This window comes from Myxine glutinosa, chromosome 12, assembly GCF_964187855.1.
Source record: "Myxine glutinosa chromosome 12, kmMyxGlut1.1, whole genome shotgun sequence".
Taxonomy (NCBI): Eukaryota; Metazoa; Chordata; class Myxini; order Myxiniformes; family Myxinidae; genus Myxine; species Myxine glutinosa.
This window is the reverse complement of record NC_136272.1, coordinates 18,894,066-18,920,298: the sequence shown is the minus strand read 5'-3', so window position 1 is coordinate 18,920,298 and position 26,233 is coordinate 18,894,066. Positions and strand designations below refer to the sequence as shown.

The 26,233-nt window shown below is 47.9% G+C and overlaps 2 protein-coding genes across 5 annotated transcripts in view; one reads left to right on the top strand and one right to left on the bottom strand.

Moving 5' to 3' along the window:
* Positions 1–26,233, top strand: part of LOC137438149 (serine/threonine-protein kinase D3) — a 75,512-nt gene that overhangs the window by 2,370 nt on the left and 46,909 nt on the right. For all 4 annotated transcript variants that reach the window (XM_078766533.1, XM_078766535.1, XM_078766534.1 and 1 more), the window contains exon 2: positions 20,345–20,483. In XM_078766533.1, the coding sequence (XP_078622659.1) occupies positions 20,345–20,483 (139 nt within the window). The remainder of the gene's footprint in view (positions 1–20,344; positions 20,484–26,233) is intronic.
* Positions 18,859–26,233, bottom strand: part of NDUFAF7 (NADH:ubiquinone oxidoreductase complex assembly factor 7) — a 486,324-nt gene continuing 478,949 nt past the window's right edge. Inside the window, exon 11 of the mRNA XM_068133139.2 lies at positions 18,859–19,135. The gene's annotated coding sequence lies outside the window, so the exon portion shown is untranslated. The remainder of the gene's footprint in view (positions 19,136–26,233) is intronic.

The window sequence follows — 26,233 nt, the reverse complement described above, 5'->3', positions numbered from 1 at the left end:
TCCAGACAGTGCCATCCTCCAGACAATGCCATCCATTTCTTTTTTCCGGTCCGGTCGTGAGAGGACGCTGGCGTCGTTTGCTCGCCGCTTCTCTGACTGGACCATTGTCCGTGTCTTGCTTTCCTGGTGGTCGTGGCGGATTTATGGCCATTGAGTCTTCCTCTGCGCGGTCCCGGCTCTGCTCTGCTGCTCCGGGCTTCACCTGCTCGGCTCCATCGCTGTTTCCTCGGGCCCACTCCCGTTGGTTGTGTCGATTGTTTCGCCTCCTCACCCTTGGCCGCGTGCTCGCTTTGCCTTCGCTCCTGCTGGCATGGCTCTGCGGTACTCTGCCGCAAGGCTTCTCCTGCTTAAAACCCGCTCCACCCCATCATGCATCTCTGCAATCAGATCGAATGGACTCCTGCGTCGACCCAGGTACATTCACCGTGGCTCCGGTCGTAAGTTTGTTTATTTACAATCAGGTCACTCCATCCCCATCCTCTGGTCGGCTCAGCGCACTCCCACTCATCGTCCCAACACACCTGGTCACAACAACGCACAAAATCGCACCTCCTGTCTGCGAACCCTGGCCAAATCACCTGGATTCATACCCGCCGTACAAAACAACATCAAGCTCACCCTGTTCAATACCCGGTCCCTCAACAACAAATGCCTCATCCTGAACGACTACATCCTGGAAAATAAACTGGACTTTCTCTGTCTCACTGAGACCTGGCAACAACCACTGGACTACTACACGCTCAACCTCACCACACCCAATGGATATTCTTACATCAATAAACCACGCTCGGAGGGCCGAGGTGGTGGAATTGCCGTTATTCACCGACAAGACATCAAGACCAACCTCATCTCCATCTCATCTGCTCCATCATTTGAACACCTGGCTTTTAAACTCTCTGGTCACACACAGTCAGTCATGGCTGTTGTCTACCGCCCTCCCAAACCACACCCATCATTCCTGTCTGACTTCTCCTACTTTCTGACCCAGCTATGTTCCCTCTCCCCCTCAATCCTCCTCCTTGGTGATTTCAATATCCACATGGACTCCACTGACTCCACGCTAACCACTGACTTCACTGATTTACTCACCTGCTTTAACCTCACTCAACATGTCAACTTTCCTACCCATAACCGTGGTCACATTTTGGACCTTGTCTGCTCTACTGGACTAATTTTGCACCATCTCTCTGGCTCCGACCTCACTCTCTCTGACCACCTAGCCATCACTCTGACCATCAACATCCCCACCCCAGCACCAAGGCATTATCGCACTATCAACTTCCGTAAGCTAAACGCTTTTTCACCTGCCTCATTCTCATCGACCCTCTCTGAAAAAATGTCCACTTCTCCCTTCGTTGACCTCCACACCCCTTCTGACCTCACTGACTACTACAACCACACTCTCTCTTCCTGCCTTGACCAAATTGCGCCTATAAAAACCAAAACAGTTTCTTTCACCCATTCTGCTCCCTGGTTTACCCCTGAGCTCCGCCTAATGAAAACTCGTGCTCGCCAACTTGAAAGACTCCGCAATAAAACAGGTCTCACAGTTCACTCCCAGGCCTACAAGGACCACATACAACACTATAAAGATGCCCTCTCCCGCGCCCGCTCCGCCTACTACTCTCAAATTATCCACTCTGGCTCCGGAAACCCAAAAGCACTCTTCTCTACAATAAACAAACTCCTCAGCCCCCTGAACACCACCACCCAGTCATTCACAATAGACAACTGCATCTCCTTCCTTTCATTCTTCCAACGCAAAATTGAAAACATCTACAACAGCTTGACCACCGCCGCACCCGCTCCCCCTCAAACCACCTGCCCCCCCTTATCCTGCCATCCCCTGTCTCAATTCTCCCCAGTCTCCCCTACTGACCTCTCTGAACTCCTCATCGGAATGAAAACTGCCACCTGCACTCTTGACCCCATCCCCTCCAGCTTTGTCAAGGCCTCCCTTCCTGCTCTTTCTCCACTTATCATTGCAACAATAAACTCCTCCCTGTCTACAGGCATCGTCCCACCATCCCTCAAAATTGCTGCTGTTACCCCCATTCTGAAAAAACCTGGACTAAACCCTGACACCCTAAATAACTTCAGACCCATCTCCAACCTACCCTTTCTGTCAAAGGTTTTGGAACGCGCTGTAGCCACTCAACTCAAGCATCACCTCTCTGCCAATAACCTGTATGAAACATTCCAATCCGGATTCCGGTCCAACCACAGTACTGAAACTGCTCTCCTCAAAATCACCAACGACCTTCTCCTCTCCTCTGATGCTGGCAACCTCAACATTCTCATCCTCCTCGACCTCAGCGCTGCCTTTGACACCATCGATCACACCATCCTCCTCACCCGACTTGAAACCACCTTTAACATTACCGGCACTGCCCTCTCTTGGATTAAATCATACCTCTCTGACAGACGTCAGTTCATCTCCATCAATAACTGCAAATCCCCCACTGCTCCCCTCCCCCAAGGTGTCCCCCAAGGTTCAGTTCTTGGCCCCCTCCTCTTTATCCTTTACCTGTCCCCCCTCGGTCACTTAATCCGCCGTCATGGTCTCCAATTCCACTGCTTCGCCGATGACATCCAGCTTTTCATCTCCACCAAGTCCATCTCCACCGCCACCCACTCTATCCTGACAAACTGCATCACTGAAATAAAATCCTGGCTTCAAATCAACTTCCTCAAACTTAACTGTGATAAATCTGAAATAATCATCATTGGCCCAAAAACGCTCACCAAGTCCACCCATAACTTTGCCCTCAACATCGACGGTTTCCCAGTGTCCACCTCCCCTCACATCCGGAATCTTGGCATCATCTTTGACCAAACCCTCTCCTTCGACAAATACACTAAACAGATCACAAAGACAGCCTTCTTCCACCTGAAAAACATCGCCCGTCTCCGTCCATCCCTCTCCTCTGTGGCTGCAGAAACCCTCATCCACGCCTTCATCACTTCCCGTCTGGACTACTGCAATAGCCTCCTTTATGGTTCACCCTCAACAATCACCAATAAACTCCAATACATTCAGAACTCCGCTGCCCGTCTACTCACCCATTCCCGGACCCGTGACCACATCACCCCCGTCCTTTACAAGCTTCACTGGCTCCCCATCTCCCAGAGAATCCAGTACAAAATCCTCCTCTTGACCTACAAAGCCCTCCATAACCTGGCCCCATCCTACCTGGCTGACCTCCTCTCCAGACACACTCCCACCCGCAACCTCCGCTCTGCTGGTACCAACCTCCTGACCCCCCCCATCCGGACCAAATTTAGATCCTGGGGGGACAGGGCCTTCTCCATCGCTGCTCCCACCCTCTGGAACTCGCTACCTCACACCATCAGAGACTCCTCCTCACTCACCACATTCAAAACATCACTCAAGACCCACCTGTTCAACACTGCATTCAACATTTAACCCACAGCATCTAACCCCTGACTATCTCCTCTCCTTCTCCCTCCTTTGTGCTTTGAATATTTCCCTATTGATTCTTCTTTTTTTGCAATTGTCTTTATGTTTTGCTATGCGTTATGTTTTGCACTCTGTCAAAGCGTCTTTGGGCTTCCTGAAAAGCGCTATATAAAATAAATGCATTATTATTATTATTATCCTCCAGACTATCCCCCAGACAGTGGCATCCTCCAGACAGTGGCATCCTCTAGTCTAGACTATCCTCCAGACAGTGCCATCCTCCAGACAGTGCCATCCTCCAGACAGTGCCAGCCTCCAGACAGTGCCAGCCTCCAGACAGTGCCAGCCTCCAGACAGTGCCATACTCCAGACTATCCTCCAGACAGTGCCATACTCCAGACAGTACCATACTCCAGACAGTGCCATACTCCAGACAGTGCCATCTTCCAGACTATCCTCCAGACATTGCCGTCCTCCAGCATATCCTCCAGACATTGCCATCCTCGAGATTATCCTCCAGACAGTGGCATCCTCGAGATTATCCTCCAGATAGTGCTGTAACACGACCACAATTTATAGCAAAGTAAAGATTACAGCCAAACTTTCAGATTGCATCGCATCTGAAATCTCTGTTGCTCTGAATGCATGGAAACCGATAAACGTGCTGAATGATTAAAATAAGGGGAGAGAAGGTAGATATTTGAGAGGGATAAATGATTACTCTTTGAGAAACATCTTGGTACATTTTGCTTTCCTTCACTGGCACAGAGTCTCTCTGGCAGAATTCAAGCATACCCGCATATTACTCTTACATACCCGCATAGTGTCACAATCACTTAATTGTCTTTTGTCTTCAGTTGTCTGGGTCTGTGTGTGGTCCAGTGGACGATGGCAAGGCAGAAAGCATGCAATGGTCACAAATTACAATACATGGTCACAAACATGTATAAGGTCACAAATTACAATACACGAGGATGACATAATAAAGGATGTTCACAATTGCAGCACTTTTAAATAATGAACCAGTAGAGCGAAATTCAAAGTATATCACCCCCATGCCAAATAAATAAATATCATATCCTCCAGCGCACGATATAGCCGGGGCTCTTTTGGCGCCCGCCCCGTAATGGCGCAGTGCAGCACAGGGAAACGGAATTGGGAGGGAGCGGTGTTCAATAAATTGATTGATTAATTGCGTAATTAAGATAAATAAATATTAATTGAAAAAAAAATTTCTTAATCAATTGGCTAATAGCATACCGAAACCACCAGTGTTTCATCCGAATATGTAACCTTTTGAAAACTAATTATGTAATTAATCGAAAAAATAGATAATTAATCCACTAATTGATTTTTATTTTTTTTAATCCAACGTCGAGGCTCGTGAAAGAGCTAACATTAATCACACAAAAAGTCAAACCAACAAATAAAACATATAATAAGGGGAGCGGTAGACAAGATGGGGAGAGAGGGGGAAGGACACAAACACAACATTTGAGAGCAGGGACATCGAGAGATCTGTGGGAGGGAGAGGGCTTGGGGGGAGGTGGGAGAGGTATAATAATCGATGAATCAAAAATAATCTTTATAGCCAAATCACTTGGTTACTGTCATGCCCATAATATGAGCTTCCTAACTCAAAAGGTGCCTTACTATTGTCCAGATGAGAAAGAAAATAAATGTCTAATAATTAAAGTATATAAATCATGGTAAAATAAAAAATTTCTTAATCAATTGTCTAATAGCATACCTAAACCACAACCATTTCATCCGAATCTGTAGCTTTTTGAAAATTAATTAAGCAATTAATTGAATAATTAAATAATTAATCGATTAATTGATTAATCAATAAATCAATAAATCAAAAATGCACTTTACAGCCAAATAACTTTGTCATTGTCGTGTCCAAATATCAGCTTCCTAGCCCAAACAAAATAAATAAGCACTTAATTAATCGATAATAATTAAGTAATTAATCAATTAATTAATTAATCAAAAAATAAAAAATACAGTTTTTTGCCAAAGCACATGCTCACACAATTTTGGCCAAATGTCAGCTTCCTAGCTCAAAGGATGATATCGCACGGACAAACAAACAAACAAAAAAGAAAACGAGAGAAAACAAACAAACAAACCGAGTGAAAACTGAGTACTCCCTTTCAGCACGTGTCATTGCTGGGCCCCTTCGGTGCCTGGCGATGATGTCATGCAGAACCTGGAGATGGGATAGGAAAGGAGCGGTGTACAACAATAATCGACAATAATGAACCTAATTTGAGGGAACTTCAACCAACCATGATGTAAATCGATGAAGCTGCTTCACTCCAAGGGCGTGAGGGAAGGAAAAGTTCTCGAAATTGTAGACTTTTCTTTTTCTCATCAGGAAAGGTTGGAGGCTGTGAGCCTGTCAAATGCAAATTATCTTATTCTATACATCACAGAGCCAGGTGATGTGTTTTTTTCACACCATGTTATAAATGTGCAGAATACTTTCAACAAACTGGAGAGTTCATAGAACACCTTACCCCACGCTGTCTTGAGAAACAAGGACATGGGTGGGGTCTACGCTTGGCAAATTTAATTGGTTAATGATGAACGCAATATTTTTTCCAAGTACCACTAAATGGAAGGGTTTTGAAAGTGCTGAAAGACTATTTCAGTTCTACAGTGTTAAAGTATACAATTCAATTGACATAAAATAAAGATTTTTTTTAAGGTTGTAGAAAAAAGATGTAGAAATCAATTTTTCCATAAGTTTACCACTGTTGCCGCAGTTTTATACACCACCTTATTAAATACGTTCATTCAGTTCTTCGTGTTGATCCCTGGTGTTGGGCTAGCGGCTAGGGTGCCAGCTTAGGATCCTAGGATCCTGGGTTCGAATCCCGGTTGATCGCTGAATTAACGCCAGGGGGGTTGACTCAGCCTGTCATCCTTCCGAGGTCGGCTAATTGAGTACCAGCTTGCTGGTAATTCCCTGCTTGTCGTAAAAGGCGACAAAAAGGGTTGGCGGCAGGAAGGGCATCCGGCCGTAAAACATTGCTTCAAAAAGGGGACCGAAAAACAACAACAACCACGGTCCCCGAAAAAGGCCAACCCCCGCTTGCGGGGAAAAAATGGCCTCTAAAGGTGGTTTTTATTTATTTATTTATTCAGTTCTTCGTGTCTGTTGTATGTGTCCTTTATCATGGTCCTTAAAAACAGTAAGTTTTCTGTTTTGATTGATTTTCTATTTTGTTTGATTGCCAGGCAGACAGAGTAAAACAAGAATGACCGCACTGTGGTCACAACCTGCGCTAAAATCAGGTAACGGGCCAATTGGGAAACGAGCATTTAGAGCACTATTAAAGGATGAACAGCGAGATTGGGAAACACACATCTTATGCGCTATTAAAAAATTAACTCTACACCTCACCGTGCATTCTAATGGGCTTGATTAAACATTACTATTATTCGACATATGGTTAGATTTTTGGGGGGTCCTGTAGCAGCATCATTTTGCCTTTGATGTTATAATATGTAAATATGCTTCAGCTCAGGTTGATTAAAGGTTTTCCGGAACCGGGTGCAACCGGAACTGAGACGAGCGGGTTTGTTTCGTCATGGTTGGAATAAAGGATTGACTCAGATTCCAAACGCCGAGGATGTCTTTTCCTTCTACCCTAAAGTCCTTCATCGTCAATAACATTCGACCCAAACAAAGCCAATGGAAATCTGACGTAACAAACCCAGGCAGTGTATAATCAGCAGAGGCCTACAGGGCTGTGTGAAGCCCACCAGGAAACAAGACCGCGGCCATATCATTTCATCTCGGTACTATGCAGGGTGGAGTCAAGTGACAAATGTGGGTGTGGTCTGGCAGCTGTTGGACCAATGGGTGCACATTTCAAAAATCGACCCTCGACAAGCCCAACAACAGCAACGTGAAGCTCTCATGTCGCAGGTAAAAATTATCTCACTCTCTGCGCATGTGCGATTGGGACAAATTCAGAGCCAAAGTACTGCTAAACTACTGGTTTGTTATCCGATTAATGTTCAAAATATAACATTCAATTGAAATTAAGTTGTTCCTCGATCATAAACTAGCGTTTATGATCGAAGAACTATACTGACAGTCTACAAGGCTTTTGCCTATAGTTCAATGGATGATTGCCCTCCACTATGGATTAGTGCCCCAGCATTGTCTGTCTCTCCTGGATTGTATGGATGTTGTTGCTTTGCCGATTATATGGTAAAACTCTCAACTATATTGTCATCTCCTATGATAAGACAGAAGAACAATGTCCGTTGCTCTTAAATCATAGACAGGTTGGTAACATCGATGTTTCACTGCGTCATATCTAGTCTAGCTCTTTCTACCTTCTCTTAGGCTTCTGACCCTTCTGAGTTCCTCCAGGACACAAATGTTCTTCCAGTACCCTTGATTAAACTCTCAAAATCCAGGCTTATTCTTCCCCCTTCATTCCTTATCTCCACTCTTTTGGTCCTCTTTTATCCCATTTATGGAACTATTTTCTGGAAGCTGTTCAATCATACTCTTCCCTCCTGGACTTCAGGCAAATGGTGCACCACCATTTCATGTCATGCCCCATCACGACCCCCAATTATCCTCTACTCCCATTAACCTTACCTAAGAGAATCCTAATACTTGCAGGTTACTGTTACCTTCCCTACTCTTTTCCGGTTTGCTCATTCTCTCACTTGTTGTATCCAACTGTTGCCCCAACAGTCAGTATGTTGCCTCACTCTTCCACGAGTCCACGTTTTCTATACGGAAAGGTGTGCGAGCTGTTAAACTTAAAAATAATGAGGATTGCAATTTAAAAGAAAGGGACTTGTGTGCTGGGTTTTGTCTACATTTTGTGTCTACATGACACATTTGTCTACATGAGAAATCCGAGAAGGAAAATTATGAAGACAAATGGAAAGCTTTCTTGATTAAAAAAAAAAAAAAAGCAGCAGCTGAGTAATTCTTCTCCAAAGTGAGACCATTATAGTATTATATACATCCTCCACCTGTGCACTTCTAACCAAATTCCTATCAGACTGTTGCTCATGGCAATGCATGAAATTGGATTTAATTATTGACCAATGAAAGGAAATATCAAGTTGGTTTTATCTTCCCTTTTCAGAATCAGCAATAGCTGTTGCTTCCCCTTCCTTTGTTTGCTGTTTATGTCTGTATTTGCAAAATCCTCTCGCTTTCTTCTTCTTTGTGCAGTCAAAAGCTGCAATTCTTGATCAAGTGCACACGTTCAAAATTTGCACTTATTCCTTCCTGAGAGTTTGCTTCTGTATCCATATTATAGGTATAAACAGCATAGCAGGTAAAGAGATCGATATAAACATGCCCGAGTACACTGTGCAGCTTTCCGGGACGTATGTGGTATAAAAAAAAGTATATGAAACCATGGAATAAAAAGTCCAAAATCGTCCACAACGGTAATTTCAATTACAGGTCAAAAATAACCCAGAGCCATAAGAGATGTAAGACAAAATATAAAAATTCTGACAATATCAGAGAGAGGGGAAGGAAAGTTATGCATCGTCTGAGTAATTTGCAAAAGTAGCAGGTGCTTCCCAATTTCTACAATGCAAGTTCCTGTATAAAAGGCCAGCAGTAGTCAAAGCAGGAAGTTGATTTATTTACCGAATATAAGTAAACAAGAATGCCACTCGGGAGAGTGGATTACCTCCGCCAGGCTGAACAGTTTACGTTTTGTATCCCACTGATAGGCCGGAACTGGCTTTGGACCTGAACTAAAATCGAATCGGCTTGTTTTGTAACCGAACCAACTCATCCACCTCGTTTTGTCCGAAACCATCCACACATTTTTGAGATATCATGCTATATGTACAGTATATCGTTTTGACACTATCTCTCAATGGTGCCTGGTGTTGGCTTAGCGGTTAGGGTGCCAGCTTAGGATCCTAAGATCCTGGGTTCGAATCCCGGTCGATCGCTGAATTAACGCCAGGGGGGTTGACTCAGCCTGTCATCCTTCCGAGGTCGGCAAATTGAGTACCAGTTCACTGGTAATTCCCTGTTTGTCGTAAAAGGTGAGAAACAGGGTTGGCGGCAGGAAGGGCATCCGGCCGTAAAACATTGCTTCAAAAAGGGGACAAAAAACATACAACAACCACGGTTCCCGAAAAAGGCCAACCCCTGCTTTGCGGGGAAAAATGGCCTCTAAAGGTGGTTTATTTTTTGGTTTTTTTTCTCAATGGTGAAGAATACAACAACAACATGCATTTTAAGGCCATTTTCCCTGCTAGAGCAGGGGTTAGCCTTGCGGTCCCCATGACGATCTTCTCCATTTTGCCCTATTTTCTGCATCTCACCTTGTTAACTCCCTTGCCCGCAATTCTTCTTCGACCATCTTTAGCCAAGTCTTTCTCGGTCTTCCCCGTCCTCTACTGCTTTCTACATTCATTTCCATCACTCTTCTCAACCAGTCACTTTCATCCTGCCTCAACACATGATCAAACCATCTCAACCTGTTCCTCTTCACAGCATCAATCACAGGCTCTATTCCCATCATCTTTCGAAATTCATCATTTGTCTTCCTCTCTCTCAACGATACTCCGCACATCCACCGAACCATTCACATTTCCACCCTTTCCAGTCTTCGTTGCTGCTCTACTTTCATTACCCATGTCTCACTCCCATAAATCATAACACTTCTCACACATGCAGCATACACCTTTCCCTTCAGCTTCAACGGCACTCCCCTCCTCGTCAGCACGCCACTGAATTCCCGAAACATCTTCCATGCACATCTCACTCCCGCAACCGTTGCCGAGTCTGATCCACCTTCTCCATTCAGCATGTCTCCGAGGTAGCAAAATGTTTTCACACCTTCCAGCTTCACGCTGTCTCCAAGATCCAACTCAACATTTCCTCCATCTGCAGCTCCCTCTGTGCACACCTTACACTTGAATGCAGCTGCCACACTGGTTAATGACCCTCTCAAACCACTACATTTTTGATGAACCCACTCAGCGCACATTGTACATTGAATGGAATTCACTCCGACACCCTTCCTGCACACAGCACATGGCCACTTCCCAGTTCTTTCCACCTCACCACATGCTTTACCACTTGCCATCACGTTTGTTTTTTCCGATATTCACCTTCAGACCTTTTGTCTCCATACATTCTTTCCACTTGTTCATCTTTTCCTTCAGTCCATCCATACTTTCTGCAATCAACACCAGATCATCTGCATACAACAACTCCCACGGTAAACCCTCCTTTACGTTCTGAGCCAGCACCTCCATCACAGCTACAAATAGTAGTGGACTTAGTACCGACCCCTGATGCACTCCCACCTTCACCTCAAACTCACCACTGTTCCCGTCCTTCATCCTTACAGCTGTGCGCGCTCTTTTGTATATTGCCATCACTACTCTGATCAACCATTCCTCCACTCCTAACTTCCTCAATGCCTATGTCACTACTTCGCGTGGAACCCTATCGAATGCTTTCTCCAGATCAACAAACCCAAGAAACAACTTCTTCCTCTTCTCCATGTACTTCTCCTGCATCTGCCTCACAATAAAAAGCGCATCTGTCGTTCCTCTTCCTGGCATAAATCGAAACTGCATTTCGTCAATCTTCACTTTCTTCCTTATCCTCCTCTCCAACACCCTTTCCAATACCTTCATTCCATGCTCCAATAACTTTATCGCTCGATACGAGCCACAGTCCAGAGGGTCACCTTTCCCCTTGTATAGAGGGACGAGGGTACTCAGCTTCCAATCCACTGGAATGCGGCCTTCTTTCAACACCAGATTGCAGATCTCTGTCATTCTCTTCACACCCCAACTTCCTGCTGCCTTCAACATATCTTCCACAACTCCTGCCGGCCCTCCCACTTTTCTACTCTTCATTGCTTTTATCGCTTCCTCAACTTCCTTCTCGGTTATCTTCTCTGCCGGTCCTAAAACTGGGTTACTCTCTGTGTTGCCATCCCATTCATTCTCTGCATTCAACAGCATTTCCATATATCTCTTCCATCTTCCTTTAATTCCATCTGGGTCCACAACGATTTGTCACACTTCATCCTTCAAGCAACTCACCCCCATCACATCACACCTCTCTTTCGCTGTCTGCTTTGCAATCCTGAATACCGCTCTCTGACCCTCTTACAAATCTAAGCATTCTCCAAACATTTTCCTACATGCCTCCTGCGCCTTTGCTACCTCTTTCTTTGCAGCCTTCCTGGCTGCCTTATAACTTTCATGCTCTGCTTTTTCTGCTCCCGTACCCTTCGCCTTCTGCCACTCCTTGAACTTCTTCCTCTCCTCGTCAGTCTTCTTTCCAACTTCATCATCCCACCACCATGTTTCCGAGTACCTCGGTGGTCCTTTTGTCCATCCACATACCTCACCAACGGCTCCCAACAGATTATCTTTCATTGACGTCCAACCACTTCCAAGCTCAACCACATCATCCTCTACCCTACTCAGCCTCTGTTTTAATGCCTCCCTTACTGTCACCTCTTTCAACCTCCACACCTTCATTCTCGGTTGGTACTTCACCCGCCGAGCTCTCCTCGCACCTTTCACCCTTATGTCGCAGACAACCAAGTGGTGCTGTGAAACAGCCTCCTCCCCCGGGATCACCCTTGTGTCCCGGAGGTGCCCCCTATCTCGTCTACGCACCAGCAGGTAGTCAACGGTTGTCGTCGACCCACCTGACGTGTATGTAACAAGCTTATTATCCTCTTTCTGGAACTGAGTATTACAAATCAACAAATCAGCTCCATCAGCAAACTCCAAAATCCTTTCACCTTCTCCATTTCTCACACCATATCCGTAAGCCCCATGAACTCCCTCAAAACCGTCCATACTCCTTCCCACATGTCCATTTCGGTCTCCTCCGACCATAACAACTTCCTCATCTTTCACGTTTTCCATTAGCTTCTCTATCGCACACCAGAACTTGTCCTTCTCTTCATCGCTCCGACCAACCTGCGGAGCATATCCCGAGATGACGTTCACCAAGAGCTTTCCAATCATCATTTTCACCATCATCAACCTTTCACTCACTCTAGTCACACTCACCACACTGTCTACAAACTCCTCAGAAAACAGGACACCAACACCATTCACGCCCTCCGGGCACCCTTGCCACATAAACTTGTATTTCTGTCCCTGCCTACCCTTCACCATTCTCACACCACTTCCCTTCCATCTCGTCTCCTGCACACAACATATGTCCACTCTTCTTCTGATCAATACTTCCACCACTTCTCCTGATATCCCTGTCATTGTCCCTACATTCCATGTCTCAAACCTCAGAAACCGATCTCCACTTCGGGCTGTACCCTGCCCATATGTAGTTGTAATTGTTCTGGTTCTCTTTTTTGAGGCAATGTTTTTATGGCCGGATGCCCTTCCTGACGCCAACCCTTTTAGTCGCCTCTTACGACACGCAGGGATACGGTGTACCTATTCTAAACCGGGGTACACACCGGGTTAATCTCTCAATGGTGAAGAATCACTTTAAAAATTAAAAAATTATCGTACCCAGATCCGTATTCAGATCTCCACCGAAATCGATTAAATGTTTCTCGTCACACAGCCGACCTGTCAACTAGATTTCGTCCCAATCCATCGACAACTTTTTGAGATATCCTGTTCACAAACAGACAGACAAGCAGACAGACTGGCAAACAGACAGGCAGACAAAGGTGAAAACATAATCTCTACCCACCTTCAGTGGCAGAAGTGACCTGAATGGCACTCAGTAGAGTGCATCGTCTATCCTCGCATGTTCATTCTGAACAAAAATACGTGAACTGAACATGCTAACATTATGGCCCACATACCCGTATCATCCATGCACCATCCATATCATCCATTATGTCACATAGTTCCTTGGCATGGGTTATGAATGTCATAAATGTAATTCTTCACTCACATCGGGTCAAAGATCAGAAGTTTCAGATTTTTCAGATAAATATTTCAATTTAAGCAATTATGGCTGGTATACATACCACTTCACTGATGACGCCATCATTATCACCCTATATACCCCATTGAGAATTGGAGACATATATATGCCAAGTTTCAAATTTTCTCAATGAGCGGTTTCAAAGACAATGATGTCCAATTTTTACCCTTTAATGCAATATAGCTGCCATACCATGTGACCTATGACATCAGATTTATCACTAAAATATTCTCCATGGGGACTGCCTCCTATGTTTAAAGTTTTGCATCAATCTGATAAGCGGTTGCAGAGAAAAACATTCTTAAAGTGAAAATACATAGACACGGACACACACAGACATGGACATTGCAATAGGTTCACATCTCTTTTGGGGGGGGGGGGGGGGGAAGTGAGGGGGAGGAGCTAATAAAGACAAAATGTGTGGACAGGGTTCTTTGGTATGCTTGTGAAGTGTCCTGTATGATTAGGGATGCCACGTGTCAAAATGACCCCCAAAAATCCCAAAGGACTGAGGATGACCACAAATAAATAAATAAATAACCAGACATCAAGATAACAAATGTCGAAGAAACTTTTTACATATAAAGGAGCAAAATATTTACCCTGTCCCTCCTTCATCCCATATATTGCCCTTCTCTTGTCTAGCTGAGCTTCTCTTCACCCTCATTTCCTTTTCTCATTCCTCAACTCCTCTACTATCTCTCTCCCCCTATCCTCACCATTTTCTTCCTCCTCTCGGTTTTTTTTTTATCAACCAGTCGCCATCTGCAAACATAGCATATAGATAGCCAGAGTAATTTAGGGATCTGGAATTCCATAACTATTTGGTACAATTATAGAGCAATCCACTGACATATCTGCAAACACTTCAATATCCCAGTTCCAGAAAAGTCATGGAAGCAATGCCAAGGGCGATATTATCAAAAATGGCATAGTGCTAAAATACGACCAAATAATCACATTTCGTCGTCGTTATCATACCCAGGGAATATTAATCACTTTGGCCTCGTCCTCAGTTGACAAGTCTTCATTACCCAGTGACTTCCATCTAAATTTCAATATTGTTTAATAAATTTCAAATTTATTAAAGTCGTCAATAAATAGCAGTGTCCATGTGTTTGTTTTTTTACCTCTCCCACCCCCACCCCCCTCCCCACAAGCCCTCTCCCTCCCACAGATCTCCCGATGTCCTTGTTCTCTACTATTGTACTTGTGTGCTTCTCTCTCTCTCCCCATCTTGCCTCCCGCTCCCTTTATCTTATGTTTTATGTGTCAGTTTGTCTTTTTGTGATTAATGTTAGCTCTTACACGAGCCTCAATGTCGTATACAAAAGAAAAAAAAATGTGGAAATTAGGAAGGTATCCATGTACCAGGAACATAAAAACTGGAGAAAGTGGAGAAAATCTGGAAGTTGAATACCAACATTGTAGTAATAGTGATCGTGGTCGATCAAATCCATTGCGATGATTGTGATTAAGCAGAACCACATTGAGGTTTTAAAAGTGACAGCAGGAAATATTACAAACTAGAGCAATGCGACTGTCGCTAATATGACTCCGTGTAGTCCCTGCCCATGACAACAAGTAGCTGCCCTCGTTCACCGTCCCAAAAATGAACATATTTGATATAAATCCCTTCAGCTGTTTTCAAGTACCACATTTTTACCAGCCATGACAGGTTTAACATCGATTGGTGAAGCAGTTTCAGAGAAGGGAATTTTTTAAATATCAGCTTTCAAGCTAATATGGCTGCTAAACCACATAACATATGACATTAAAAATAATGTAAACTCTGCATATGTATGGGTAGGGATCACGTTTGTAAAGTTTCCCACTGATCGGAAAAGGTTAGTTTTTGTTTCCAAGATGGCTTCCAAACCATGTGACCTACGATGTCATAATTTTCAAACTATATGCAGCAATGGTATTAGATGACATTTGTGACGTTTCACATCGATAGGGCAAGCGTTTTCTGAAATATAATTATTTAATATCTTCCTTCAATCCAATATGGCTGCCACACCATGTGACCGATGATGTTTTCGTGATCAACTTTTAATCGCCATGCCTAGACAATGACACACGTAAAGTTTTGAGTCGATCGCTTTGGTGGTTTGGGAGAAGATGATTTTTAAAAGGTTTTAGGTTAAATACAAAATGGCTACCATACCATGTGACCTATGACATCACAATTACCATAAAAACATTCGACATGGGTGTCGATCCTACCCTCAAAGTTTTGTCTCATTCGGACATGTGGTTGCTGAGAAAAACGAGGTTTAGCCCGTACGGACGGACAACCTGAAAACATAATGGCTCCGGCCACCTTTGGGGGCGGAGGCATAAAAACGAACTACAACTGGAGGCTTGGGTACAGTGACAATCCTTAAAAGAGCCATTAGAACAAAGATATGACAACAGAAAATGCTCCACAGTGAAAATCACTTTGAAAAACGAAAGAGTTCATAGAACACCTTACTCCACGCAGTCTTGAGAAAAAGGACATGGGAAGGGATATCCTCTTTATTTTTATTGGCTGAAATCAGCGCAGGTGTTGCATCACTGGGCGCCACCATTTTGTCTGAATATCGATGTACCCACACCCTGCGAGCGCGGGCCGCAAATTCGATTGGTCGAGACGGTGTACTCTTTCGCCAAATTGCTACTAAGCTCGAGGTTTTTGGAAGTACAAACAAGGCGATTGGTGTTCTACATTGATCAAAAAATCTATAACTCAGTAGAGATAATAAAAGTTTTAAAGGTTGTAGAAGTTTTTTTTGGGGGGGAATTTTACCGCCGTTGATGCACCAGCTTTTACGCCAGCTTATTTAGCACATTACATTAGTTATTTATGCCTGTTGTTTGTGTCCTTTATGACGTCCTTAGGCACAACATGTTTCCTGGTGGGAATGATTTTAATTTTTTTTTGACTGCCAAGCAAACAGACAGACTGAAACAATTACTTGCGAGATGCGAGACGAGAGGCCGTACAATATTTCCAAATTCAGAGCCAAAGTACTGCGAGACTGCGGGTTTTATGGAAGTGCAAACAAGCCTATTCGGGTTCTGAATTGTTCAGAATATAAAATTCGATTGAAGTTTTTAAATCACAAACTGACAGACACACAGAGCGAACCAATTGCTTTCCCCTGCTTTGTGCTACGTGCGTGGGGTAACAACCACAACTTGGTCATCAAAACGGTGATCTTCATAAAAGGAAGGCAGACACTTTTGGCTCTGGAAGGGCCATTTATCAACCATTAGACACACCTGCGAAAGGAGATTGGAACCAAAAGGAGAAATGAGAAATACCAGCAAAATTTTAAAATGGGAATTAATCAAAAGGAAGGAAAATTCATTTTATGACCTTCTTAAATAATTGTGTAAAAGCATATTTTGTTACCTCCGCCACTGAAGGTTGATGGAGGTTATGTTTTCACCCCTGTCTGTCTGTGTGCAAGATATCTCAAAAAGTTGTGGACGGATTTGGACGAAGCTTGGTGGACAGGTTGGGTGTCTGACAAGGACGATTCGATTCCATTTTGGTGAAGATCTGAATATGGATTCGGATATGAGAATTATTTAATTTATTAAGTGATTCTTCACCATTGGGAGATTGGGCCAAAAAACAGCATATAGCAGGATATCTCAAAGAGTTATGGATCGATTTGGACGAAACTTGGTGGACAGGTTGAGTGTGTGACAAGAAAGAATCGATTCAATTTCGGTGAAGATCCGGGTCTGGATCCGGCTCGTATAATTTTTGAAGCGATTCTTCAACATTGGGAGAAAGGGCCAAAAATGATACATAGCAGGATATCTCAAAAAGTTGTGGATGGATGATTTTTATTAAATGTGATTCTGTATTGTGATTTTTCTCTACTCTGGGATTTAAAAAAAAAAAGAAGTAAACCGTTCACCTGGCGGAGGTATGTATGCTTTCTACTGAGTGCCATTCTAGTTCTGATATTTGTTCTGATACATCTATTATTACAAGAAAACGTCGAGGCAATACCCCTGGCACTCACCTGGTAGAATAAACAGTAGGTATAGTGCACCGACTAAAGGTATTTTAAACCAATTTCAATGGTTGCTAGAAGACAGGGCAGCATTTCGAACCATACTAACATAATCATAAGACTTTAAACAAACAAACAAAAAAATACCTATTTTGGGGGGAAACCCTCCCTATGCCCCCCCCCCCACCCGCCCCACCCTGTGTACCTCCTCAGACCACAATTTTTCCAATGCCTTCAACAAACATTGGTACATCACGGATGATGAAGGTTGTGGTAAAGTTTCATTAAAATTTTGTGTGTAGGTTCTGAAAAAAAAGCAAACACCTATTTTGGGGGGAAAGCCGCCCCCCCATAGACCACCTTAGACCCCGATTTTTTATATGCTAGGAATAAACATTGGTACATCGCGGATGGTGAAGGTTGTGGTGAAGTTTCATCGAAATCGTGTGTGTAGTTTCAGAGAAGAAAGCAAACACCTATTTTTTTTTTTGGGGGGGGGGGGGGGGGGTCAAACCTGGACCCACTTTGACCCCCCGTAAATCCCCAAAGGGGCAGATTTTTTTAATTCCATGAACAAACTTTAGTCACAACACAACAAATGTAATTTGTGCCAAATTTAGTCACAATCCCATCAGCGGTTTCGGAGAATAAGTTTTAAGTATTTACGGACGGACGGACGGACAACGCGCCATCGCATAAGCTCCCCTAAACTTCGTTCCAGGTGAGCTAAAAATGTAAAAATAGAGGGATGAAATCTCAAAACAATGAAACCACAATACGACACCACAAATCTCTTATGGATTACCATCACGACATCTTTTGACGTTTCACTTTTGTTTTGGTATTGTGATGGACCAACGTCTCACCTACCACGTTTTGTCATAAGCCAGCCACAACTTTTTGAAATATCACACCATATATCGTTTTGGCCACAGCTTTCAATGCTGAAAAATCACTTAAATTGTTTTTTCAACTCTCGTATCCGGATGCGGACCCAGATCTTCACCAAAATTGAATCAATTTGTCATGAGCAGAAACCCAACCCATCCATTAAGTTTCGCTCAAATCCGTCCAAAACGTTTTGAGATATCCTGCTCACAGACAGACGTACAGACAGACGTACAGACAAACAAGGGTAAAAAAAAATCATAACCTCCGTCCACCTTGGTGGAGGTAATAAACAGTGTACCGGTACTGTGTACCTCACAGTGTATGTTTGAAACATCGCTATATAATGTTTATATCATTGCTGCAGCAGCCGCAGAATGTCGATCATTCATTGAGCGACAAATTGGGCCAATGATGGCAATGCTGTACAACTAATAGAAGGCATATGTCATTAGAAAGAGTTTTTGAAGTTACTATTCGAAATACACTGGCATTTACCCTTTACAAAGGGGACACATAACAACTATATTTGTTTTAACTGGGGAAGTACATCAGGATAATACACATATTCAATCAATCAAATGCAATGTACTCCCTGACAGTGTTGGTGCTGCTGAAGGAGTTCCTGGGCAAAGGTTGTATTTGGTGGATTACCGTTACCTTCCCAACAGCTAGGGCAGGAAATTGTCATATGTTCAAGGTGTTGGCAATAACTCGACTGCTCTTCACTAAAATATACCATGGGGTCCTTAATGTCCTCCAACAACCAGAGCTGGTATACAGAGCCTCCGGGGTCCCTCCGATGAATGGCACCAACATTGATGTGTTGTCCTGCACGCAGAACACCTGAGGTGTGACAGTTTACAACAGGGGAAATTCAAAACCCAGGTTGGACAGCGCAAATACTGCCAGCCCTATATACAGTGCATTCAGAAAGTATTCAGACCCCTTCACTTTTTTCACATTTTGTTACATTGCAGCCTTATGCTGAAATTGTTTAAATTCATTTTTTCCCTCATCAATCTGCACTCTATACCCCATAACGACAAAGAGAAAACAGGATTTTAGAAAGTTTTGCAAATTTATTAATAAGAAAAAACTGAAATATCACATTTACATAAGTATTCATACCCTTTGCTACGACACTTGAAATTTAGCTCAGGTGCCTCCCATTTCTCTTGATCATCTTTGAGATGTTTGTACACCTTGATTGGAGTCCACCTGTGGTAAATTCAATTGATTGGACATGATTTAGAAAGGCACACACCTGTCTATATAAGGTCTCACAGCTGACAATGCATATCAGAGCAAAAACCAAGCCATGAGGTCGAAGGAACTGCCTGCAGAGCTCAGAGACAGGATTGTGTCGAGGCACAGATCTGGGGAAGCCTACAAAAAAATCTCTGCTGCATTGAAGGTTCCCAAGAGCACAGTGGCCTCCATAATTCTTAAATGGAAGATGTTTGGAACAACCAGGACTCTTCCTAGAGCTGGCCGCCCAGCCAAACTGAGCAATCGGGGGAGAAGGGCCTTGGAAAGAGAGGTGACCAAGAACCCGATGGTCACCCTGGCTGAGCTCCAGAGATCCTGTGTGGAGATGGGAGAAACTTCCAGAAGGACAACCATCACTGCAACACTCCACCGATCTGGGCTTTATGGCAGAGTGGCCAGACGGAAGCCTCTCCTCAGTGAAAGACACATGAAAGCCCACAGAATCTTGTTTCTCACAGTCTGAGAGTCCTTTAGGTGCTTTTTTGCAAACTCCAAGCGGGCTTTCATGTGAAATTTCATGGGAAATGCGATTGTTATTATATCAAGCAAATACAGGGAAATACATTTTGACCCCCTATGCCCATGCCACATATCAGTACTTCCACCGACTAATACCTACCATATTATTGAGACCCCATCATCTGAAAAACTTCACTTTATTCAACAGCAACATTTTCCTGAGGGTAGTTAACGAAGAGCTTTTTCTTTGCCAGACCCGTCGTACAAAGAAACTGCTGTTTTTGTAACCAGTCGCCCTTTACCCACCAATTCTTTCCTCACCAGTTCCCCGATTCTGCCTCCCACGCCATCTACGAGAAGATTCTGCTGTTTGTCCATGACCCGGAGTGTGAAAACATCCTGCGGTTGCTGAAGCCAGATGATTGCGTCAAGGAGGGTGACCTGATCGAAGTGATTTTATCTGGTAAGTTGTTGGCCAAATGTGGTGTTCTTTGGTAATAGTAGTATTAGCTACTCCATGAGGCCTGCACCCAGTCGTGTAACGGCTACTGGACAAACGGCCATAGGTTGGCAACTATTGCAACCTGATGGGCACCTACTGGTCTCCTTCTGCATTCAAGTTCCTTGTAACGGATCTCATATTATTAAACATAAAGTCCCAAGCACAATGCAAGAAGCACAGCTGTTATCTTCATTGTGCAATGATCTTTGCAAAGATTGATAAATAAATAAAAACAAAGTTTGGCTTCAGTATTTTTAAAATATTTTTTTTGTATACAAGATCGAGGCTCATGTAAGAGCTGGCATCAATCACAAAAAAGGACAAACGGGCACACAAAGCATACAATAAAGGGAGCGGGAGACAAAATTGGGAGAGAGAGGGAAGCACACAAGTACAACAGCAGAGAACAGGGACATCGGGAGATCTGTGGGAGGGAGAGGGCTTGGGGGGAGGAGGCATGGGAAGGGGTGGGAAAGGTATAAAACACATTGACACTGCTCGAACTTCCAGGAAAGAAAGAAGTCGGGATTTCAAAAAAAAGTGGATCTGGGGTGAATTAACGGGGTAGAAAAGATCAAGGTTATGGATGGGGGAAGACAAGAGATGGTGGTGATCAGCTGTTGTAAAGACGACAAAGTCTTGATTTTGGCAGTTTAACCATAAGAGGGTTGCTGGCAGATCTTGTGCGACCTGTAGAAATATTTGGGGGACAGAGCACAGATAGAGCTGGGGGAGCAAGGCCGGAGAGGAGTCGGCCAGATAGGAGAGCTAGGCCAGAATTAAAGACAACGGTAAAGCACGGCGTTACGCGCGCTGCTTGCGAGCAAGGAGGAAGCGGACAAGCGGTAACTTATAAGCGTCTTTATTTCAGGAGCTCACTGTAACACTGGCGCGCTCCGGGCTGCGCGCCCGGTGTATATCATGAGGCCACGCCTACCCCTCGGGCGTGGCCACCGCCACTTCGTGCGCGGAATGATGTCACCACGCCAGTGGGCTTTTGTGTCCACCACACGCGCCCCCCCAGAATTCCCGCGCACCTGGAGGGCCAGTTTGCGGGGCAGACGAATGACCCGGCCGAAGCGCCCCCTGGCGATCGGCGGCGTCCGGGGTGCAGGGATGCCAGGTGGGATGCCCCTGGCTGCCCCTGGGATGGGTGCAGGACCGGGGGGCGGCGTGGCGGCGGGGCTGGGCGGTGCCGGGGGTCCGCCCGCAGGGGGCGGCCCCGACGTGGGGGTCGGGCCACTGGCGGTGGATGGTCCACGTCGAGGTGGGCCGGCTTGAGGCGGTCTACCGAAACGCGGTCAGGAGTACCGCCGATGTCCAGGGTGAAGTGCTTCGCCCCAGGTCTCCAGCACGCGGAAAGGCCCGTCGTACGGGGGCCGCAGTGGTGTCCGGTGGGCATCGTGGCGGACGAAGACGTACTCCGCCGTGCGAAGCTCCGGGGCGACGTGCGTCGGTGGGTGCCCGTGGCATGCCGTTGGCACCGGGGCGAACCTCTGGGCGGTCTCTTGCAGAGCGGAGCGCTGCTGTGCCGCGGACCATGGTGCCGTGGAGTCGGGGAGGAACTCGCCCGGCACCCGCAGCGGTTGCCCGAAGACCAACTCCGCCGCGGATGCGCGCAGGTCCTCCTTGGGCGCCGTCCGGAGGCCCAGCAGGACCCAGGGGAGCCTGTCGACCCAGCCGCCGTCGCGGAGGGTGGCCCGGAGCGCGGCCTTCAATGAGCGGTGAAATCGCTCACACAGGCCGTTAGCCTGGGGGTGGTAGGCCGTGGTTCGGTGCAGCCGGACCCCGAGCCCCTGCGCGACCGCCCCCCAGAGCTCCGAGGTGAACCGGGGGCCGCGGTCGGACGAGATGTCTGAGGGGGCGCCGAACCGGGCGACCCAGGTGGCGATGAAAGCCTGCACGACATCGGCCGCCGTTGTCGACGCCAAGGGCACGGCCTCCAGCCACCGGGTGGTGCGGTCCACCATGGTGAGGACGTAGGTGAAACCCTGCGAGGGGGGCAGAGGTCCCACCAGGTCCACGTGGACATGGTCAAACCGGCGTTCCGGCACCGTGAACGGGGCCAATGGGGCCTGGGTGTGCCGGTGCACCTTGGCACGCGAGGCACGTCCTGGCCCAGCCGCGGACGGCCTTCCGGAGGCCATGCCAGACGAACTTGTCGGCGATCAGCCTTTGGGAGGCCCTCGCGCCCGGGTGGGACAGGCCGTGGATGGCGTCAAACACCTGGCGCTGCCAGCCCGCGGGCACGATGGGGCGAGGACGCCCGAGGGAGACGTCGCACAAGAGGGCTGTGCCCGCGCCGTCGAACGCCACCTCGGTGACGCGGAGGCCCGTGACGGCGGTCCGCAAGGCCTGGACGTCGGGGTCAGCGGCCTGGTCCGCTGCCATCCGGGCATAGTCGATGCCGAGGTGGACTGCGTGGGCGACGGCCCGGGAAAGGCAATCCGCCACCGGGTTGTCCTTCCCCGCGACGTGCTGGATGTCCGTCGTGTACTCGGACACGGCCGAGAGGTGACGCTGCTGCCGGGCCGACCACGGCTCAGTGACCTTGCCCATCGCGAAGATCAGCGGCTTGTGGTCGACGAAGGCAGTGAACGCACGGCCCTCGAGCAGATGGCGGAAGTGCCTGACCGCCAAGTGAAGCCCGAGCAACTCGCGGTCGAAGGTACTGTAACGGCGTTCGGGCGGGCGAAGCTGCCGGCTAAAGAACGCCAGCGGTTGCCAAGCTCCACGCACCCATTGCTCATGCACCGCGCCCACCGCGTAGTCCGAGGCATCGGTGGTGAGGGCGATCGGTGCATCGGGCGCCGGGTGCGCGAGCATGGTGGCGTTAGCCAAGGCGAGCTTCGCGCCCGTGAACGCCGTGTCCATCTCCTCGGTCCAGGTAACGTCGCCTTTGCCCGGCTTACCTCGGAGAGCTTCGTGCAGGGGGCGCAGGAGCTGGGCGATACGGGGCAGGAACCGATGGTAAAAGTTCACCATGCCCAGGAACTCCTGCAGCCCTCTGATCGTGCGGGGGCGCGGAAACCCCTTCACCGCCTCCACCTTGGCCGGCAGGGGGACGGCTCCGTGCCTGGTGACACGGTGCCCCAGAAAATCGATTATGGTGGCGCCGAACCGGCACTTTGCGGGGTTCACAATCAGGCCATGCTGGCCCAGGCGTTCGAAGAGCGTGCGGAGGTGGCGTAGGTGCTCTTCGCGGGACGCGCTGGCGACGAGGATATCGTCCAGGTAGACGTAGACAAAATCCAAGTCACGCAGGACGCTGTCCATCAGTCGCTGGAACGCCTGAGCCGCATTCTTCAGACCGAAGGGCATGCGCAGGAACTCGAAGAGTCCGAATGGCGTGATGACCGCCGTCTTCGGGACGTCCTCTGGCCTGACGGGGACCTGATGGTAGCCGCGTATGAGGTCCACCTTCGAGAAGAAGGACATGCCCGCCAAACGGGCGGAAAAGTCCTGAATGTGGGGGACGGGGTAGCGGTCGGGAGTCGTGGCGTCATTGAGACGGCGATAGTCCCCGCACGGTCGCCATCCCCCGCCGGGCTTCGGCACGATGTGCAGCGGCGACGCCCAAGCGCTCTCTGAGCGCCGAACGATGCCGAGTCGCTCCAGGGTAGCGAACGCCGCTTTTGCCACCGCCAGCTTCGTCGGCTCGAGGCGGCGTGCCCGGGCGTAGACCGGTGGCCCGACGGTGGGGATGTGATGGGCCACCCCGTGCTTGACGGCCCCCGCCGAGAAGGTGGGCCGCGTGAGGGCCGGGAAGCCGGCGAGGAGGCGGGTGAATGCGTCCGCTGCCGGAAGCGTACAGACCAACGTGGCCGGAACCGAACCGTTCGGCAAGCCGCTCGTTGAGCTGGGCAACGCACAAGTGAGCGAGCTGAACGTCTCAGCCTGGACAAGACGTCTGCGCTTGACGTCGACCAGGAGCCCATTAGCGCACAGGAAGTCGGCGCCAAGCAGTGCCATGGGCACGTCGGCGGTGACGAACGTCCATCGGAAAACCTGCCCTCCGAACCGCAGAGAGAGGCAGCGTTTTCCGTACGTACGGATGGGCGTCCCGTTCGCGGCAAGCAGCGCGGGGCCCCGACCCGCGGCGTGCTTGTCTGACGTGTCGGCGGGAACGACACTCACCTGCGCTCCCGTGTCGCACAGGTAACGGCGCCCGGAGGTGTCCGTTATGAACAGCAGGCTGCTCGAACGGCCGGCGCTCATCGCCACTATTGAGCGCCGGCCCAGGCATTTCCCGACCTGTTGAAGGAGCATGGCGGATGACACTGCCGAGCTTCGTGGCCGAACTTGGCGTGGAACCAGCACCAGGTGGTGGAGCTGGAGGAGCGCGGCTGGCTCCGCCAGGCCGGTGGAGTTGGCGGGTTTCCCCGCGGTGGCGGTTTTAGCCGCGGCGGTGGGCGGGGCGTGGCGGCGGTCACGAGGTGCGTATCAGCATGCTGCGTATGTTGTATAAGCTGATGCTGTGGATCAGCAGCATCAGCAGCATCAGCCACGAGGGCCGTGACGGCCACGCCGACTCTCGCCCGCGTGTCCGAAGCGGCGAAGTACTTGTCCGCCTCGGCCGCCAATGCTCGGGGTTCCGTTAGCCCGGTCCCGGCCAACGCGAGGCGAACCTGCGCTGGAAGTTGGCGACGGAAAAGCGCCCGGAATAGAGAACCGGGGGCTTCGTCGCCCAACAGTGACAGCATATGGTCCATTCGGACCGACGGGCGCGTGTCACCGAGCTCGGGGAGATCCAGGAGGCGGTCGGCCCGTGCGTCGTCCGTGAGGCCGAACGTGGCTAGGAGTAGCCGCTTGAGTGCCTCGTACTTGTGGCCGTCCGGTGGGTGGCGAAGGACGGACACAACTCGAGCGGCCGTGCCGGGCCCGAGGGAGGCGACGACGTGGCAATAGCGCGTGTCATCGCTGGTGAGGCGCCAAAGCTGAAATTGGGCTTCGGCCTGGACGAACCAGACTTCGGCCTGAGCCTCCCAAAATTCGGGAAGTTTGATGAAGTTGGCCATGGCAATGGCGTCGCATGTGGAAGGATCGCTCCGGCAGATCCAACGTCAAGGGGGTCACCAGTAAAGCGCGGCGTTACGCGCGCTGCTTGCGAGCAAGGAGGAAGCGGACAAGCGGTAACTTATAAGCGTCTTTATTTCAGGAGCTCACTGTTACACTGGCGCGCTCCGGGCTGCGCGCCCGGTGTATATCATGAGGCCACGGCTACCCCTCGGGCGTGGCCACCGCCCACTTGGTGCGCGGAATGATGTCACCACGCCAGTGGGCTTTTGTGTCCGCCACAACGGTGTCCTTATCCATACATCGCCTCCTAACAGGCACGACCAAAGAGCACTTCCCACCCTCGTCACGTCATCTCCTTCCAGACAGAGGATAAAAATAGGAAATACCCAAAGATTCCCAAATAGCCACCTTTATGAGTTACTGTAATATTTTATGCTTACTCACCTCATAGTGGAATATACGTAACAGATGGCAAAACATCAGCAAATTAAATTAGCACAACAAATAAGAACCCCCTGTGGTCTACAGGGAGTGTGACAAATCTAACTTGTAGCCCAAACCCAGAGTTTGTTGTTCCTCTCTATACAGAACTGTTTGCAAGAGGTGCAGCAGTGTGACATAATTATGTGGTGTGCCAGTATGACGTCACACATACTGCATTGGAGGCATGTTACTACATCAGTGGCAGGATA